The sequence below is a fragment of the Dermacentor albipictus genome, chromosome 7 (genome assembly GCF_038994185.2).
Source record: "Dermacentor albipictus isolate Rhodes 1998 colony chromosome 7, USDA_Dalb.pri_finalv2, whole genome shotgun sequence".
Classification (NCBI taxonomy): domain Eukaryota; kingdom Metazoa; phylum Arthropoda; class Arachnida; order Ixodida; family Ixodidae; genus Dermacentor; species Dermacentor albipictus.
The window spans coordinates 21,725,189-21,745,940 of record NC_091827.1 but is presented as its reverse complement, the minus strand read 5'-3'; the positions used below and the strand labels follow the sequence as shown (position 1 = coordinate 21,745,940).

Below are 20,752 nucleotides of genomic sequence, written 5' to 3'. Positions count from 1 at the left end.
AAGAATACTTTCCGCACAGTACAGGGCGCCGGATGGGGTAGATACGTCTTATTTGTTTGAAGCAGCAAGCAGGAAGTTTACATATTATGCGAAGCATACTAGCCGCACAACTGTTTGTTTGTTCACACATAACTGTTTGTTTGTTCACATACTAGCCGAACAAACTGTTTGTTTGGCTCACATATTTGGCATTCTACTTCTTCTCGTGGAATGGCTTCCAGTCAGTTGTCACACATAAATTACTGTTTCCTGTGTGTGGTGTTTTTCAGTAGGCAGTGTTACTCTTTTCTGCATTTCTTCTTACTGCAGTGTTTAGTTGATTAAGTAAGTGGTAATACATAGTCAAAGCACACAGCAGCCATTTATACTCATTTCTCTACTGATGAAGATCGCTAAGCTTAAATTCAAAGATGAGGACAGAAGTACGTAGAGTCAGGCAAGCAGCATGAATGCTCATTTCTGCATTGGTCCTAATCTTTGAATTTGTTGTCATTAATTATTTCATTAATCATGGGCTAGTTGTCTATCAGATAGCTCAACAAGGGTTGAACTCCTTGTCTCATAGATATCTGTAGTCTGATTCCGGTCCTTTGAAAACAGCACCAGAGTTCGCTCTCAACGACCACCTTTGTGTAACGACATGCCTTTGTGTATACGACTAGTGGCCGATCAAAACTTCAGAAGGAATTTGTTGTATCAGTGACAACTGTGCGTTGGTTGCACGCACATCATAAACAGCACATACTTTAGTCATTTTTGTTTGTCACATTCTTGGTGGTCAGGTACTAGGGCCTTTGCACTTCTTCAAAACCCCCTGCATCACCTTTTAACGGTAAAATCTGTGCTGCCTCCTTTCATGTTAGAGGAAGCTGCATGCTGTGCTAATGAAATTCTGGGTGTGCCACAGTCCTCGGCCCTCTTTGCACTTTGGCGTGCTCAACAGTGCCCCCTATGGTGCAGTCACAGTCACGCTGCGAGACAATGCACACCATGGAGAAGATGGTGGCAGGGATGGGCGTGGCAGCGAGTCCCGTGCACAAGGACATCTTCAAGGCTGTGCGCCACTGCATGACTGACCGGGTGCTGGCTGTGCGCTGCGCTGCTGTCAAGGTAGGAAGCACCTGCCACTAGTGTGTTGCTTCTAGAACTTACCTTGGTGGGAAAATGTAGCACGAGCATCCATCTGTGTTCAGAATGCAGCACGGATCAGAGAGTAGGCATGAGTTGACCACATTTTTGTTTGAAATTAGGGTGAAAAAACGTGCAGAAAACGAATCACCATGTGGTTTCTGTTTCTTCTTCCTGCTTTCTGTCTTGTTTTCTGTTTCCTGTCCCTGTTTTGCTTCCTGTTTTCTTGAAAGACTGAGCCCATCAGATTGAAAATACCATTGCACACACGAACATTCATTTGCATTGTTGTTGCCCCTATTTCTTAAAAAACCAGTAGTTAAATGGGCTCCCCCCTCCCCCCCCCCACCACCTACCACTTTGAACATTTTGACTTTCCTCATTCAGCTTACACACCCGCTTATTCTCAACCATTGGGGTTGGGTGAGAGTGGTAAATGCTGTCAAGGAAAGCAGTTGTTACCCGTTGTTGAAAACATGTTCACTTGTCAAAACCTTGGCTTTGTCAACCACTGTCGATCATTTCAACATGTTTTTAAACATAGTGCAGGTATTGTGGGAAGGTTAGTTCGGAGCAGGCTTAGAGTTAATGGAGTGGAGCTCTTCGATTATTTGTCCCTGACAGTGCCACGCTGCCCAAGGCAGTTCTTTCAGCCAATGAGTGTTGCTTATGCAGTGTATCAGCCAGTCCTGGACACTGCGGTGCAAAAAATAAAAGAGGACCAGTGGGCATAGGTCAGCAACACTGGGAAAAGGGGTTTGGCCTGCTGGATGCTCATTTAAGTTCATGGTTACAATGATCACTGAGAAAATCACTTGCCTTGGCTGCAGTGGATTCTAAGCTGTTAGATAACTCGATATCATAGGTCGGCAAACTAACTCACAAGTTGACTTACTCACTCAGACTGACCCGGGAATCCGAGATAGGCCGGCTGAGTAGAATTCTGGGGAGTCCTAAGCAAAAAAAAATATACTTTGTGAGTGAATCTGAGAGAGCTGTTTATTTTACCAAACCGATGCTTAGTACAGTGCTTCAAACATGACTTGGCTTGACTTAATTAAGTGCCAGATGCCATGTTGATCTACGTAAGTAGGATGACCCTGTATCCTTTCCTATGCAGTGCTTGCTGGAGATGGTGTGGCATGCCCCCTTTCTCTACACAAGTGACTTGGAGACGGTGGCCTCCATTTGTTTCCGGGCCTTCGAAGGCTCCAACTACGAAGTGCGCTGCACTGTAGCGCGGCTTCTTGGAACTGTGGTGGCCATCACCCAACAGGCCTCTCAGGCACAGGGTCAGTCGAGACACCCAAATTGCTTAAAGCACCTATGACACAGTTAATATAGAACAATACTGATTTGCCATCAGTCCGCTTTAGTCAAATTTTACATCACGGTTGTTCAGAAACATTGTTTTCAAGTAGTAGCTGGAAAAAGCAATTTCTCACAATGATTTTTAAAATGTGCAGTAACAGACAGGTGACAGGCATGCACCATTTTTTTTTCAGTGCTTATCCTCACCTTGCTCCTGCTCACTTACTCTTCTTTATGGTGATGCAAGAATGCGCCAAAGCCCTTGTCATAATATAATGCCATTTCTTTTCTTGCTTTTTGCTATGGAGCATTACACTTGCAACTACGGTGGTGCAACACACCATTTCCCACATAGTTGTCATGATCAGTCACAAAGTGCACTTGTAGAAAACACGGAAACCGTAATGGTATCGCTGAACTACAATGTCATATGTTTTGTGCCACCATTGCTATTGGCTGAACTTGTATGGTTCCTGCAACACATTGTGCAGTAGCAGTTGCTCTACGTTATCATCTATATTACATGCTTACACATCGCACTTATTCAGCAATCCTTTGAAAGTCAAGTGTGGGATCGAGTTAGTCGATCATGGTAACAAGTTTACACTACACGGAAAGGACGAGCACGCTGAGAACTTTTCGTGTATTGCTTTCAAATATACACTATGTTTATTCATGACGCATTGACTCATGTCATCTCCGAGTATTCAGCCTTCTCTAATCGTATGTGGCCATTGGTTGTGGCTAACCTTTGCAGTTGGAAAGAACAGACTGGCCAGCTTGGATGAGGTGTTGGGCCTGCTTGCCTCTGGTTTCCTTCGTGGTGGCATCGGTTTCCTCAAAGGCAGCGCAGGCGAGATGATCAAGGGTGGCTCATCTGTCAGCCGTGGGATACGAGTTGGCGTCACTCATGTGAGAGCCCACTGTATTGGTTATCTTTGCGGTTATGTCTGTCTTCAAGCCTTCCGGGCATATCACTCTAACATATCTTGTATCTACATGCTGCTAAAGTTGCACATCTGGATATGTTTGAACTTCTTGGTTTACACTTGTAAAACGGATTATTCAGACTCAGCGGGGATCGGCCGAAATACTGAATTACTGACCCCACAATAGGGCAAAATCGCTACCGTGAAAGGAGCTTCAACATGCGGAATGCGAGTTATATCCAAATTTTGCCTTTAGGTGTGGCTTCACGGCAGTGAGAATTTCGCCTTATAATCTGGCTTCGCTGCACGATTGAGTGCACTGCCGTATAGCCACACGATCAAGCGAAATTTGTGCTGCCGTGAAGTTACACTATAAGGTGAAAATATCGCTGCCATGAAGCCACACTTAAAGGCACAATTCTTGTGTAAGGTAGAAGGTAACTTCGAGGCTGAAGATCCTGGGGAAAGTCTCGCCTTATATTCGGAGCTAGAAAATAAAAAAGCTTTTTTCACTGAGTAGCAAGCGATTTTGTGCAGTCTGTTTGTAAAGGTGCCGCATATACATAGTAGCTCATAACATCGAGCCACTTAGATGTTGTTAGCTTTTATCTTTACTTTACGGAAAAATGTACGGCTTAAAACAATGGGATTGTCACCATATACATGTGGCAGTGATCAAATGTTGCATATGGAGAAGCGCTTTTGCAGGGCAATGGGCATCAAATAAAATTTAGTTGCTAAATTATACTAAGGTGTAGATGTGGGCTGAAGTCACCACCAGTGAATCCCTTAGCACACCTGGTGATTTGGCTTATGATTTTTCACAGCTGCCTTATCTAGGCTGACACCTTTGTACTGCTCTCAGCAGCTGTGAAAATCTGGGCATGTCATGGCACAGATTGCATAACTGTGCCTTCTGGAGTTCTCGTCACAAAATTGAAATTGTGGGTCCAACATTTCAAACAGTGGGCACAAAGGCAATCATAACATTGTAAACTGACGTATTGTTGTGTCCACACATATTTTTGTGAACTCTTTTGTGCCTGTTGTTTATGCTGTTTAAAGGTTAAGGGCTAAATAACATTAACCGACTTGCCCATGCCATCATCATCATCGTTTATTCGGGAAAAAGTTATCACACAGAAGTGTATGCAAACATCCAAATTCCTAACCAACATCTAGATGGGGCCGAGTCAATATTTACACTGCGGTAAAATACAGACAGGCTAGTTATCAAGCTACCCGTTTTCGAAGTTGTCGTTTTTTGTAGCTTTTGTAGCTCTACTTGATGTACTTATTGTCTAAAAGGCTCAAATACCGCTTTTATTCTGCTTGCTTCATCACTATATGGTTCTTCCCAACTTTGAAGCAAAGGCTCATAGAAAGCCCTGGCACCTTTTTAAATGCAGCCATTAGGCCATGCATTCTGCCAAGATGTGAGAAACACATGCTGCCCTTGACCAATAGGCATTATGCAAAACGTGCAAGTGCACTTTTCAACGCTCCTTCTTTGACGCAACCAAGATAGCAGACCTAGGGCTAGAATCATGATTGAAGTATCTACATGGGGGTCATTGACATCATCGTTTGTTCCCTGCACCATCCAAGGTTTTAACTGTGCAATTTAGCCAGAACACAGCCATCTTGGTTAGGTGACAAGGTGACGCATGACAAGACGCGGCCGCATCCAGCCACCGCCTTTTTCGGCTCACCCTCGCAACTTTTCCCTCGCATCTACAGCTATACAGTGCACGGTTGCAGTGTTATCATACTCTGACTTTACACAGAACATCATGGACACACAGACAACGACAGTGGAAATTCTCCTGGTGTGCCCGTATAATTGGTATCGCACTAATATTTTCCAGACCTTCATATTCTAAAATTGAGCTGGCATACTAATTTGGAGCTCCCTTTATAAGGGTATACTGTACTGTATATCTTGATTTCTATGTGCCTATGTTACTGATAGCTTGCTACATTCTTGTCATGCAATGCTGGGAGACACCTGAGCACATGCAGCACCATATTTTCTTGCCCACAATTTGTAAGCATTAAATTCTGTGAAAAATTTTCTGATATTTGTATCAATATTTTGCATTCTTTTTCTTGATTTGATTCTAAATTTACTATTTGGCATTCAGACACTCCTACTTTCAAGTGTTTGTCCTGTTGTATGGTATAATGAATTATCTGCAGCATGAGCTAGCCCACCCGAAACAAACTTCTTCTGCACCTTAAGAAAAAGCTTTAGCTCGGGCCCAACTCCGACACGGCCTATTCAAATACATGTAAAACGAAAAAACGTTTTTCTCATATAACCCCTGGACCGATGTTAATGAAGTTTGTTGCATTTGAGAGAGAAACTTAAATTCTAGTGAACATTGGAAGAGGAATTTTGATTTAGGTCCTAGATCTAGTTAAAAGAATTTTCAAAAATTCGGAAGTTCGAAAAAAATAGAAGAACGAAGTTTACAAATTCATAACTCTGCATAAAAAAAAGATATCGCGGTTCTGTAAATGGCATTGAAAGTGGACAAATTTCATACGTTATTTTTTATCTTACGTGAATTTGTTACGTTGTTTACAAAGGTTCTGCGAAAGCTGTATTTCCGTATTACTAAATTTTTTACATTCATGTATAGCATATCAATTTTGTCCGCTTTAGATGTACTATTAGATGCAATTCAAAGAATTGTATTATCGTTTTTCGTTTTAGAGTTACAGAGTTGTAAACTTGATAGTTTCTTTTTTTGAAGATTTGCGATATTCGTCAAATGTTAATAAAAAATTAAGGACCTAAATCAAGAATTCGAAACCAACAGTCACTAGATTTTAAGTTTTTCTTTTAAAAGCAACAGACCTCTTCAAATTTGGTGCAGTGGTTGCCGAGAAAAACGAATTCTCCTTTTACATGTATTTAGATAGGAGCACCCGATCTAAAGCTTCCTCTTAAAATCAGAATCGGCCTTATTCACACTATATCCTTCTAATGTGTCACTGGGTTAGCGGGTAATTTTGGGTAAAAGTGGAGACACACTTGCAGGAGAGTTAATGGAAGAAATTTACAGCAGAAAGCATACGAAGGCTTTTATCAGCTATAATTTTTCGCAACAGTGAATATATTCTAGGAAAATAACTGTGATTTTGTTGTTTATATACGTGGCTGCAAAATGAATGCGATCTTTCTTTCTACTTAGGTGTGGTGCAGGCTGCACCCCGTTCTTGCTTCTTCATAGATTTAAATCTCTATTGTCAACACCAAATAAACATTAGTTGCAAGTTAGCCCTCTGCTTAGTCCTCTGCTTTCTCTCGTACTGTGTGCGTTCATTAGGCCTGAAACTATTGCGCCCTTCCTCCTCCCCCAACTTCTGGTGCAGGCATACGTGGTCCTGTTCCAGCGACTGGGTGGCCTGTGGTTGGAGCGCCATCTGCCAGCCGTGCTGAGCCACCTGCTGGAGCTGGTGGGCCATCCGCGGGCCGTGCAGACACACGTGGATGCTGTCTACAGCCGCAAGTGCGTATCGTTTGCACTTCGCTCGGTGCTGGGAAAGATGCTCGGAGACAAGGCCCAGGCGGCGGCCTGCAAGGACCTCGTTCAAGTCATTGTAAAGCACCTCAATTCGGATGAGCATCATTAGTTCATTCATTCGCGGTTTGGTTTTTTGTTAGCAGCTGATTACAAAAAACTGCACATTGTGTGTTCACCACCTACAGAGAACTGCGTCTTTTATATAAGTAAAGCTAAAACGGACATACACCATGTCTTGCGAGGAAATTTTTATTGCGGCTGCACATCCTAAGGAAACTAATGTTGCCCCGAAGTTTTGTTGCTGTTGTTGTTGTTGATGGTGCAGTAAGAGTTGAGTAAGAAGTGGTTACAACAACAAAAACTTGCTCCATGCTGCCTCATTGCCTATCCCTCACCCCAATGGAAGTTGTCATCTGCACGCCTTGTTGAAGCCCTGAGTCACAGTTTGCACTATTTTGTTTCTTGTTTGTGCTAAGTGATAAGCATGCCCTTCCAGTTATGACATTCTTGCCGTGCTGTGTCACCACCAGCATTGCCAGCACCCACAGGGTTCGTAACAACAAGGAGCAGAATGATCCCACCGCAGATGTATTCCATTTTAATGACATCACTGAAACTCATTGAGGTGGTTCAGCGGACTTGGCATTCCTCTACTGAGCTTGAATTTGCTACAAGTTTGATCTCTTGAGACATGCCATTTCTTGGCCACATTTCAATTGGGAAATAAGTGCAAAAACAGTCATATGCTCATGGGCGCACATTAGGGAACCTCAGGGGGTCAAAATTTTTCTGGGGACCTTCACTACCACATCTTTGGTAGCTCTTATGTTGCTTTTGGGTGTTAAGCCCTGTCAATCAATGGCATCACCGAATGGTTGCAGAAAATCATTTGCTACCCATCATGGTTACTCGGTATTCAAGTGTCTTCGGCATTCCGCTGCTGAACATGGGGCAGCGGGTTCAACTTAACAACTGACAGAAGGAAGACTATACGCAAAGACGCATTTGGGGTCTGTAGAATGACTGTCGCCATTAAAAAAAATCTTGTGCACTCTCTTTACGTGCATGTTAAAGACCATGTTAAACACCAGATAGTCGATATTGAGACAGAGCCTTCCACTGTGATGTAGCATCACCATAAATTAAGTTAAACCGATCACTGATGAGTCGCCTGTACATTGATCCACCCATCTGTGCAGTAAGTAAAGGACTGTCACAACATACAGGTCCACTAATGAAACTGAGTGCCTCATTGGAATTCAGTAACACATAGCGTCACTACATCATTCGTTTCAGAAGAAAAAAGTGCACAGGCTTTTGCTTGAAGTTGCGATAGCAGTCGTCTGTTTGGTGCCTCTTCAGAGTGAATGTTTAGAACTTTGTGTCTCCTTCTGCCCCTTTAGATGCTGTGCTAGACAGCAACAGCGGCAAGGACGGCCAGCAGGAAGTGGCGCTGAGCCAGCACATCCTGGTCTGCGCCCTGCAAGAACTTGGCTGCCTGGTCGAGACCCTGGGCACGACTGCTGTCTCAACGCTCTCCGACTCTTCTATAGGTAAGGCCTGTGCTATGGTACTTGGCATTTTCATTTGCTTCATCGTTTTTAAAGTGCACTTAGGTAGGTCCCTGTATTTTTTTTTCAAACATTGTACTTATTGCGCAATGTAATATTGTGCAATGCTCAGCAGTATGATAAAAAAGGCTTGTTGGTTTCCGTTCGTACTGTCTTGTGCTATGTGTTAGATGTTACGCACTGTGGGAGACAGTACAACTGTAATGCTAAACTAAATATTTCTTTTTTTTTTCGGTAGTGTGCGATTTAAAACTCATTCAAGAAACTTGCACTTCAGAGCCTTCCATGTGACTGGCACTGATAACCACATTACACACCTTGCTCATAATTACCTGTCGAACATTTCTCTAAGAGTTCAGTGTGAATGCAACTGATTAGAAAGCTCAGGAATATTTTAAAAATACTACAGATCTTCACAACCGAGCCACTCATACAGAGTGTCCAACGCTTTACTCTAGTGAATCCACCTACATTAAATCAGCATGCATCTGCCATGTTACATACACATTGATGCAAACTACTATAATGGAAGGTTAGTTATGAAGACTTTTGCAGTGCAAGAACAACTAAGGTTGTGATGTACTTCACTGTAGAAGACTTCATACCGTTTTTAGCAACTGAGTCTTACCTAGTCATTATTTTTGTGCAAGCATTGTTAGCCTTTGCCTATATGGAAAATTAATTAGTGGAACCAACTGGCAGCATAGTACTCAACTTGAGATTTGCGCTTTCACTCGGCAATTCCCCAGTTCAGTTGGTTTAAGAGTCTCTGTTTTGGCTCATTTGCTTTGAATTTAGATCTTAAATTCAAATTAAGTGTGTGTTGTATAGTTATGATATATCAGAAGACGGTAGGCTATTTAGGAAGGTGTAGGCTTCAGGTGTAGTGGTTCTATGCTGTTAAAAGTTGTATACGCTCTAAGGTGTAATTTCGCCACTCAACAACAGTCATTGCGAACATTGAGTGTGCGTTCTTTCTTTTAAACTGACACCTTGCATTCTTTTGTCAGTAATACCATGAGTGTCACGGTATTCTTTAATAATTTTGACAAGAGAGTACTCGGTACGCAGAGGAAGGAAATCTGTATATGATTGATGACGAATGACGTTTCGCACCAGAACTCTGCCTTAAGAAGGTGGCGCGCAGTCTTTAAGAGTGTAGTGATGCATGACTTGCTCCATTGCAGGCTTGGTGGAGACAGTGGTGTCGGTGCTCATTCACACTAGCCCAGCCGCACGCTTGGCAGCGGCATGGTGCCTCCGGTGCATTGCGACTGCCGTGCCCGCTCAGCTGACACCACTGCTCGACCGCTGCCTCGACCAGCTGGAGTCGATGAAGTCCTCACCAGACGCGATCGCTGGCTACTCGGCGGCGCTTGCTGCTCTCCTTGGAGCAGCACGTCACACGCCGCTGGGTCTCCCCCACAACAAGGGAAAAGTAATTTATGACTTTTTCTCTCTTGCACCTTTGGTTTTAGTGAGCACCAACATCTCTAACAGAGCAGGGAGCACCTGCATATAAAAATTCCGGTAACACAAAGTTCTATAACAGCCAAATTTACATTCAAAAGGTCATGGTAGTTCAACATTCACATAGAACATAAAATTGTTGTGCAGGATGAAACGTTCAGCAAGAAAGCTATACGGTTTGTACTCGCAGCAAAAGTTTAACTTGAGCTGATTGAACAGGTTGAACTGATTGGAACATGAAAGATGACATGCTTTGCTTTTGATACATACAGTTCAGATTAGCAATCAGCACGAGGATTTGTCTCCAGCTTTGATTTTCATTAAGCGTCACTCCATGTATTGAGCATCACTTCATTCTGTACTGAAATCTACAGTTATTTCATGTCATGCCTGTGTTTAACGTCCGTGCTAGCAGCATTCATTAGTGCATGATGATGTAGGTCCTGGAACCTGTGCTATGCCATCGACATTTTCACTGGTGCCGAGTGCGCAATGCGTTCGTGTTAAAATGGTATCTGTGTACCTATTGTAGACAAAGGTGTCAATGACGTATTGCACATTGTCATAGCTGCCGTGGTAAATGTCCAGATGATCTTCAACTTGGCTGAAGACCTGCTGCGAAGTGCCTCGCAGAACAGCCGGCTGTCTCTTCAACGAACGCAACCTGGCTGGCTCATGATGGGTGCCGTAATGACATTGGGTAAACTGCCAAATTCGATAACTTGACGTGCATTTGCTTTCCTCCTTCTGCTCTCTGTAGTGCCTTCACTGCGTGTTCCAGAACAATGATGCCCATGTCACATTCGCACTTTCATCAACCATTGAAACCACTGAAAGTTCAGGCAATGTCCATTCAATCAATGGAGCTGATGCAATGGAGCTTTGAGCTCGCAGATTTCAGCAAGCATTGTTTTGAGTAGTCATTAAAAATGGTCATGTGACTTGGGTATAAGAAAGCAATGCTGCCATGAAGTGTGACATCTGTGTCATATGGAAGTTTTGAAGTCATCTGAACTAATTGCTAATGAAATGCCCGTATTGTTGACGTTAACAGCCATTATCCCTGTAGCCACTATTTTCTAGCTCATGCAATGAGCTCACAAGTGCAATAATAGCAATTGTAAAATGTGAAAGTCATTAGAAAATAACCATTCTAAAGAAAAAAAATTTTCACTTGCTTTGCTATAGTACACTATTCTCTTTTGGTGATGCAGAAACTGTCACTGGCCTAGGTAGTGCCACAAGTGTACTTGGTCTAGTTGACGCAATGTCATTGTGACTATCAGCTTTCTTGTGTAGATGAGGCAGTGCTGTGAACATTGACAGAGTTTCTGAGCCTTAAACACCATCAACCGTCTTCTTTTTGATAATAACTGCATGACACAGTTATCGCTATCTCTACATACCTCATTTAGTTATGCTAATAATCGTGCACCTTCACTTCACTGTGTGTCGTCATTTTTTGCATTCACCATCAAAAAATTCTCCATCTATGTCACACATGTTACATGATGGGCCCAGGATAAATATTGCTACTTATACGTGAGGAAAAAGTACAGGTTTCTGTGTAAGGCTTGATTTCTATGATGCTGTCAGCATGTCATTCACTCTGTTATACTACTGGTGGTTGTAATACTCTTTGACCAGCATGACATTTCCGGCTTCTCCTTCTCCTTTTTTCTTTCTTTTTTTTCCTTTTTCTTCTTGCTTCAAATTGAGGTCCAAGTTTTACAGCCCTATAAGAAAAAAAGAACTCTGGCGAGCGTCATAGAACACTAAATAATTTACTCTTATAGTCTTGTTTTTATGAACCAGGTTCAGTTTCTGTGCTACGTGGCGGATACATCATGACATCATGATATACTCATTTGTTTAAATCCACTTGTGAGCGCACCCAAAAAGAAGATACGTGGAGCACACTCATTGTATTTTTTATATGAGCAACATCATCGTACGTAGCCTTATTGCTACACGATGTCAACAAATCTTGCTCTCTGTCACGACATCGAGAAGTCAGTGACACCTGGTGAGGTTCTTAGAAACCAACTTTATTATCAAATTAAGCTATCTCAGAAGTTTCCCAATCTTCACATTCACTAAGTGCCATAATTTACGTGCGATAAGCGTGTAGTAGAATATATGCGACATTGAAAGTACATACCAGTGTTCCTTTATTTATCGAGCTGTCGCTCTTGTTCGGTGTCCAGGCCCGCCTGTGGTGCGCAGTCTGCTGCCACGAATGCTGCTTCTGTGGAAGAACAGCTTTCCCCGTTCCACCAAGGAGCTCGAGTCCGAGAAAGTGCGGGGGGATGCGTTCACCTGGCAGGTGACCCTTGAAGGGCGTTCGGGGGCACTAAGTGGTAAGTGGGAATTCTCTTTTGGCACGCGTGTAGCAGTGTTTGCAAGATTTTACTTTCTTTAACAGTCGCCAATCGTAGCCCCAAAGCACTCCATTTTTTAGCGAGGAGTTGCTAAGCGATGATCACTTGCTCGGAAGTTTGTCTTTATGTTTTCATTGTTCCCAGATATCATTCTTATTATTTTTTTATTCTATAGCATTGAATTACCTTCTACATTGGCGAGTCAATGGTCAGAATGTGAAAAGGAAAAACTAAGTCCGATCTTTTCTTTTTCTTCCTTTTTTTTTGATGTATGGTATCAGATCTCAGTATTGTGCTTTGCCTGGAGGAGCAGCTTTCATGCACCCAGATGGCTCACTAATAAGCTCTGTTTTATCCTCTCTTTTGATATAAAATAGGGATGTGGCATTGAACTTAGGCAGAGTGTGTGGAGAAATTTTACCTGCACAATTTACTGGCTATTCACATCACTAAAAATAATGTCACTAGGGCTCCAAAGAACTAATTAAACTTACCAACTTTCTCGCTGAGTTATCGACCTCGGTTTGTAGTACAGTAAAATATCATTACTTCGACCTTCATTAACTTGGAAAAATAGAATAATTCGAACTTGCCCTTTGGTCCCAGCAGGCGTATGCATCATTTAGTGACATCAAACTCTTGTTAATCCGGATGTATTTGGCTGCACACCGGTTAATTCGGGCAACCCTCGGAGCGCAGAGCACCCCAATTGTGTTATGCGAAAATGCAAAAGCAGCACTCTTCCCTAAAAATATAAATTATGGGGTTTTACGTGCCAAAACCACTTTCTTATTATGAGGCATGCCGTAGTGAGGACTCCGGAAATTTTGACCACCTGGGGTTCTTTAACGTGCACCTAAATCTAAGTACACGGGTGTTTTCGCATTTCGCTCCCATCGAAATGCGGCCGCCGTGGCCGGGATTCGATCCCGCGACCTCGTGCTCAGCAGCCCAACACCATAGCCACTGAGCAACCACGGCGGGTAGCACTCTTCCCTGAACTCTTCATGTGTATTTGCGCATTTATACATTCACTGCTGCACGTGACACGAAGTTCGCCTCGTGCATGTGCCAATACTACCATGGCACGCACACTGGCATCAAACCCGTGGAAACATCGCGATAGATGGACAATCTGTTGCCAACCAGCTCACTTGCAAAAAAGTAATCAGGGTGTGTGCACGTTAGTGAAAAGCATGTCTATACGAATGAAGGCTTGGGTCTTGCGCCAGCGCCAAACGGGCTGCACTGCTAAGGAAGTCGCGAGGCCCTCGCCGCTGCAAGCACTGATCAGTGACGAAGTGTTGAGAACTGCCGCTTCACTAATTCTATGTGAACCAGAAGCAAAGATTGTGAATTTATTCATTAAATGAAAGTGGATTGGGGTAGCAAACATTTATTTAATGTTTTCAGATACCCTCAATAATTTGACACTGTGATAATTCGTCCGCTTTTCTTCTTTATTTCTTCTTTTTTCTTCGCTTTTCTGTTCCATGAGATCCGACTTAGCCAAGGCTCTACTGTAGTTCCTTTTCTCTATTCATTTCAATGCAACCATTCTTTCTTTTCCATCCTGCAAGCTATGGCAAGCTTCCTGAGACATTGTAAGGAGCTGGCTTCTGATGACATCGTGCGAAGAATATTGTCTCCTGTCGAGTCTGCATTGCTCATGCTATCCGGGTAAGACATGACGTGAAAGTCATTTTTGGCCGTTGCATGGGGCTGACTTGTCTAGCTGCACTTTGTGCAGTAGTTAAGTCATTGTTATGCTAGTGAGGCAGTCCTGGAATGAATGTGTTAAGGAACAACGAACCATTGAAACATATTACTCGTTTAGGTTCTGGGCAACCAAATTCAAAGTAAAATTTTAAAGATAATAACTAACGAGAGATCATCATCGTGTCAGTATTTTCAGCCTAAACATATTCATCATAAAAGAAGTGTCACCTCATCGTTCAGGTGCACTGCATACAATGCAGGCAAGAGGAATGAAAGAAAATGTAGGGACTAGGGAAAACAAAGAAAGCAAACTACATAATTTGTTTATAAGCATCTCGGAATCAGCAATGTTTTTAATAATGTCAAGAAGACCATTAAATGCAATAGCTTGTGGCAGAGTGGGTGAACTAGACAAGACTTATTGAAATGAAATAATTATGGGACTTCCATCTTGTGTTCTGTCTTGCACTTTGCTTAGGATTGGCCCCACAATCAAGTCATATGGCCAGCACTTGAAGGCCAGTGCTGCCATGGTGCGACTGCGCCTCTACGAGACCATGTCCTTGCTGCCAGCACAGTCATATGAAAGTGAGCATGTCGACCTTTCTGCCCATTGCTTCCCATACAACTTGGACACATTTGCATGGTCCCCTTGTCTGTGCTTCATACATCCATTAATTTGTCTGTTTATGCATGTATTCAGTGCTATATCAATCAAACCAGCAGTGTTTGGCCTGAGTGAGGCTATAAAAGCATTATGGTACAAAGCACATGTAAAGATGAGGGTAATGCTTCTGGTCTGATTAAGTGACACAATCACAGATGCTAATGATCAGCCTGCTGTACGGATATGGCATTTTTCACATGACCTGTCTTAAAACAAAGAAACCCTCAACCTCTTCATGGAAAGCATTGAGTAATGTGTCTTGTGCCGTAGGATTATATATAGAATAGTGTCCCCTAATCTCTCAAGGAAGGAAGCTCAACCTGATCTATGGGCTGGTGGAGAGGATGGCATCTTGTTGGCCATTGCCACCATAAAATCGCTGAAGGCTGATTAGTACAACACGCAGCTGGCACAACAGAATTGTTGTTGCAAACGATGCAATCAGGTCAAAATAAGAGTGGCATATTAATGAAAATTGCTTCGTTAACAAATGTTCAAGGATAGTTTAGCTTCCATATGCAAGCCTTTTTCACCAAACTCACAAAGCATCTCCTAACATGTGTCAGCAACACAGTTCCATTTGGTATCTTGCTTTTACATTGGGAATGTCGTCCAGTTGACAGCTTCGGCAACAACCGAAGTGCTGTTGCAGAAGACGTATTCAGGTTAGAAAATAAAATCAGCGTGCCCATCAAAATTGCGTTGTGAACTATCGAAGGATCTCTCAGCTTGCATGCGGAAGCCTTTTTTTTTTAAACTAAACTCGCAAAGCGTCTTTTTGTAACGTGTGTCGCGAACAGAAACATCTTCGGTGGGTGTTCCGCTATCGTTTTGCTGTGTCGCCCGTCCAGTTTGGCGGCGTGTCCAGCCAGTCGCGTCCCACTTGCAGGCAGCTACAACAACCTGCTGCGGCTGCTGGTGGCCGAGTTCACGTTGACAGAGAACCAGGCCAACACGACGACGTCACTGCTGCGCAGCCTGTGCCACTCAGACGACAGCGTCATCTTGGGCTCCTGGCTCCAGGAGACTGACCACAAGGCCATCGAGGACCAGGTGGGACGACATCCCTTAGAAGGGCTGACTGTCGGAATGGGGTCTTGCATTATAACTATACTCGTGGAAGACTTTCTGTGGCAATGAAGGAGATTCGTTAAAACAGACGTTTGGGCGAGTTGGTAAGACATATTTGAAACAAAACAGCGCGGTATTCACAGGGACAAGAAAGGAGAAGTGACACCGACGAGCGCTGACTTACAACTGAAGTTACAACTGAACTTACCTGAAGTCGGTGCTCGTTCATGTCGTTTCTCCCTTCTTGTCCCTGTGAATAATGCGCTGTTTTGTTTTTAAAAAATGAAGCAGAAGCTACTAGGGCAGAGCTTCTGCACATCTGTTAATGCACCAAGTGTCCGGCAGCATTCGACAGCACTTTTGATTGCTTGGAAAAGATACTGGAATCAGCCTAGCTCCCACACACGGTGGTTTAGCATTTGACCAAACGCGGAAGAGAAAAGCCGTAAACTAAGTCGTATTGAACACTCAGTGGTGTACAGCCAACATTCCAATGTTTCTGGCTTCCTATGGACCTCGGAGTGTTCCAGAAAGTTTGCCAGCTTCAATGAGTGACAGCACATTATTGGGCAAGTCCAGGTCCAGAACGATTGGGAGGTCTAGCAAAATTAACTCAAATTGAAACACAAATAGATATTAGCTGAGCTTCTGGAGAAAAGGGTCTAAAGGATTACCTTGTCTCCCTCTTTGTTCATGTTTAATGTTTGCTCTTGCTGTTCCTGTGTTCCTTTGACTGCATACACATTTTGCCACCACTAGGGCTTCACCATTTACTTACCCATTCATTTGCTGCTGGCTCATTGTTGACAGATTTCTCGCCAATTCATTCAACTTAATACAGTCGTCCGATTTTTCGGACACGCCCGATAATTTGGACGCCTTTGCAGCACAGCCATGTATCCCATAGGGCCAATGTATAAGAACGTGTGAAATTTTCGGATGCCAAAACCCATCTCCGTCCGATATTCCGCACTCTTTGCCGTGACCGCAGGTTCGAAACGGCATTAACCGAAACCACCGCCGCCGTTTTGATTATCTCGCAGCATCGAAGTAGCACTCCCGCGTGCAGATCCTCTGCCCACCGCAGCAGCAAAGCTACGCCCAGCTGCTTCGATGTTCGCTACCAAGCTTTTGTTTTTCATTTAAAGAATTCGCCACTGTCAGCAACGGCGCCGACTCCGCCTTTGTATTTCTTCTAGTTGCAGAAAACACGGCAAGGGTCAAGCGTTGCGCAATGCCGGTTTTCTAAAGTCAGCTTCGCCGCAACACAGCGGGGTTACGCAGTGAAGCATACGCGATTTATTGCGGTGAAGCCTATTAAATGTTGGAAGGGGGCCACCGTCACGGGACACAGTATGTGGCCCTTAATTATGCACACTTGTGCCTGCCATCTCCCGTCACGTTACAAGCACTGATACGCATAATAATCGTAGTGGCAGGCTTATAGGTCTATTTCAGATGTGCCTGTAGTGATTTGAGCCCTTGGGGGTAGTAAAAGGTATGTATTCATGTTCCCGGACTCCCTGATTTTCATGCGTTCTTATGGCCCCTAGGGTGTCCAAAAAATCGGACGTTGACTCTATTGACCTGCTTGTTCTTGCACTTGTTTATACCCCTAATTATTTTTTTCTGGCTTTCTCGTGGAATTTATTTGTTTTGAATTGCAGTTGAAGTTCGCATATTTAGTGACGCACCTTGTTCTTAACTTCACAGGCACTTGTGCACATCATGCATGGCACAATTTTGTCAAAGTTTTGAGGCTACCACACAAAATATAAGCATGCTATCATTAGGCTGCATACTAGAATCCCTGCAGAACTTTGTTTGCTCTAAAGTGTCAAACATTGAGAGGAACAGTGCTCAGGAACACTGTTCAGTTGTCTCAGTGGAACCGTGTTCCTTAACTTCGGCACATGACTTGCATCTTGTAACAAGGCCGATCACCACATTGCGTCAGTTGTGAAGTATCCTCGAAACTTTTGCCATACTGTACATACAAGAATTACGTGCTTAGAATTTGAACATATATGTGACACTTTAAGAAAAACCTTTTGCAAATGTGATTCTTAGAGAACTGCTTATAGGCACCAGATGGATAAAGCAAGCTCTTTAGACAAAATGTTTGAAGCTGGTAAATAATTCTGAAGAAAGATGACTAAGCCAGATGATTACTTTTCAGAATGTTTACTCTTCGACTTCACCCGCTATACCCGTAAGTAAAACGCAAACAGCAAACAAGAGGTGCTGTATTCTGCAGACAAAGAATTGGAGTGATTATGATAGTCAACTACTTGGCATCCATAGGTTGACAAGTTTGTGCTCTTAAAACTCACTGTTGCCTCCAACTACAGTGGAACCCCAGTTACACGTCCCACGATTTTACAACATCCCAGTTCTATACCATACCTTACCATACCTATACCATCCCATACCTCAAAGCTTAGCGTCCATAACACGTACGGCGGCTCCTGTGTCCCCTATGTATTATATTTTGAGTAGATTAGCTATCAATAGATACCATATCCAAGATCAGTAAACTGCCAGATAGAAAAAAAAGGTTTCTCAAAGATTTGCCGCTGTGTGACCTGCGCCGTCCATGTCTACGTTCGCACCACCGTCTCTTTCTCGGTGTTCCAAGCGCTAAGCCATTCCAACGACTATTCAACGTCTAAACTGTTCCAACGTCTAAGCGCACAGCGGCCATCTTAAGCGTCCTTCTATTTCTCACGAAGACGTCAAAGTAGACAGCTCCGCGAAGACAGCACTGAAGTCAAAAACTATGCAGGCTACTTTTCTGTCTAAAGAATATGGCGGATGAGCAGGGCCCCATATGAGGGCCCTTGGAAACTCAATGGTAAGGTCGTTCGCGCACAAGAAAACGTAGACACGCTTTCCTACGTCCTTAAAGTAAGTCACATTGTGCTTTTCGTGGGTTCGCATGCGCTAATACTTAAAATGCCGAAATAATGTGTGGTTTTCTAAACTTTTTTGTCGCCGCGAGGTGGCGTCACGTCGCAGAAGTCTTCCAGACGGCATCGAAGCTGTCTCGGCTGTCTCCTTCACTGACCACATAGACTGCATCCGATGCTGGCCACAACTGGAACACGCGTCTAGCTTTCTGTCCTTCCACTCTCCCGTGGTGGCGGTGCCGTCTAAACGTCACGTGTGTGTAGTTTACTCCTCTCGAATGTGTATAAAAAAAGCGGAAAGACAAGCTTTCGTTCTCCATTTTGAATTTCACTTCTCTTCTGTCGTAAAGAAAGGCCGCGTATAGCCCGGACTCCCAAGAAGCAACGCGTCTACGAGCTAACCAGTTTGTAAGAACTAAACCAATTTTAACAATGGCTTGTTGGCTATTAGCAACCACAAAAGCTTCGACCGGTGCGTGGTATTCACGTGTAAGGGCACATTAGGGCGTATACGCCGCTGAACACACAGAAAAGCGATTGGAAAATTAGCATATGGAACATCAGCGCCTTTTTCAAATAATTTCCTTTGTTGTTAAACGCCCGCCTTTCCCGTCTTTCACTATATGCTAGAGGTGTTTGAGTGCTTTGAACTTTCCACATTGATGTATATCTATTATTATTGCGAAATCATTATATGTATCACGAGGACCAAAAGTCGGCGTTGTCCATAACGAATGGTAAAAAAGGTCAACATTGGGGACGTCATCAACGCCTTGTATGACCTCAGCGGTAATAAAATATTGAAGTTGGAATAAGTTAGAGTAACGTGACTCAAGGTGGAGTAAAGTGAATTAAGGTGAATTAAAGTGCATGAAGGTCAATTAAAGTGAAAGAAGTGAATTAAAGTGGATTAAGGGATTAAGGTTGGTACAAATTAGAGAAAAGTGTATTAGGGATTTACATATAAGAAAAAAGTTGATTAAGGTGTATTAAGATTGATACATATTAGAACAACGTGGATTGAGGTACCGTTGTAAGGCTTTCGCATTTGAATCACGTAAGCATACATATACTTAAGTGGCTGTCAATTTTTGTGTGTGTTATTGCTTTCATGTAGGGGCTAAAATCATTTAACTTGGACCCAATGTCAACTTACCACAGAGGCTCTATACAACGATCTCCTGATGATGACGCGGTTTAAGAAGGGATTTCCGCCAGAATTATTGTGGAGGCAATATAGGAAAGTACATGCAGGTCAATATTTAGGTGCTTGCTAACGAAGACATGTCTATCAAAATTAATGGGAACCCTCCAGGTGAAGCTTTTCTCACAAACATTGGCCATATAGCTCCTCGCGAAAGAAAGCTTTGACAAATCTTAATTCTGAACATACTGTTAGCGGCGACTCCTATAAAAATTTCGTTCGGTCGGTAACGCCTCTAACCACCTGCCAAAACATGATCAATTACATCTTCTAACTGAGGCATTGGGTAAATGTCCTGTGGGCTAACACTGAACCATATGAGCACCATTAGCGGGCGTGCAAAGCAGCGTTACTAAGCAAGTGCTTCCTCTCCAAGCTCTCTTGTTATTACAGCTGTACTTCGTGCTTTCCATCTGCCCGCGTGTTACAAGATGTGTGTTATACAAGCTACGTCTACTAGGGGAATCACCAGTGCCAAACCAGGAGAAAATATCAGTGGTGCCGCAACATTCATGTGGGGAAGGATTAGCAGCGAAGCCGTTTAGTCTCTATACATGGGCTGCATACATTTTTTTTCATATGGCACCAGACCGATGCAAGAGCCACCGCGGTCACTGCACCTCCCGTGCATCTGCCGCAACCGCTGCTGCAGCCTCGCCAGCGCCTCTGACACGCGTCACGTTATAACCACAAAAGCGCAGGCCACGTGCGCAGGCACCTTCGCCAAGACATTTCCTCCTCTCACCCTGCCCATCTCCATTACTGCAGCGCTCTCGCCACATTCGTTCTCCACTCTCCCTTACCCGTCTCCGTTCCTGTCCACGCGCCGTGTCCCCGATACGGACGTAAGCCGCCCAGC

The 20,752-nt window shown here is 43.5% G+C and overlaps 1 protein-coding gene across 1 annotated transcript; it reads left to right on the top strand.

The window, feature by feature from the left end:
* Positions 1-951: 951 nt before the first annotated feature.
* On the top strand, positions 952-20,563 carry LOC135897539 (HEAT repeat-containing protein 5B-like). Its single transcript, XM_065426184.1, has 13 exons — positions 952-1,110; positions 2,249-2,420; positions 3,197-3,351; positions 6,750-6,999; positions 8,308-8,454; positions 9,660-9,910; positions 10,531-10,642; positions 12,150-12,302; positions 13,904-14,003; positions 14,521-14,630; positions 15,599-15,762; positions 17,960-17,992; positions 20,483-20,563. Exons 1-13 carry the CDS (start codon positions 952-954, stop codon positions 20,561-20,563), a joined length of 1,887 nt encoding a protein of 628 aa, XP_065282256.1.
* The last annotated feature ends 189 nt before the right edge of the window (positions 20,564-20,752 follow it).

What these genes read in the sequence shown, in the direction of transcription:
- LOC135897539 (XM_065426184.1), top strand. Translation starts at nt 952, where the DNA reads ATGGTGCAGTCACAGTCACGCTGCGAGACAATGCACACCATGGAGAAG. An exon ending in TACGAGTTGGCGTCACTCAT is followed by an intron (nt 3,352 to 6,749) that starts GTGAGAGCCCAC and finishes CTTCTGGTGCAG; the next exon opens with GCATACGTGGTCCTGTTCCA. An exon ending in GCCAGCACAGTCATATGAAA is followed by an intron (nt 14,631 to 15,598) that starts GTGAGCATGTCG and finishes TCCCACTTGCAG; the next exon opens with GCAGCTACAACAACCTGCTG.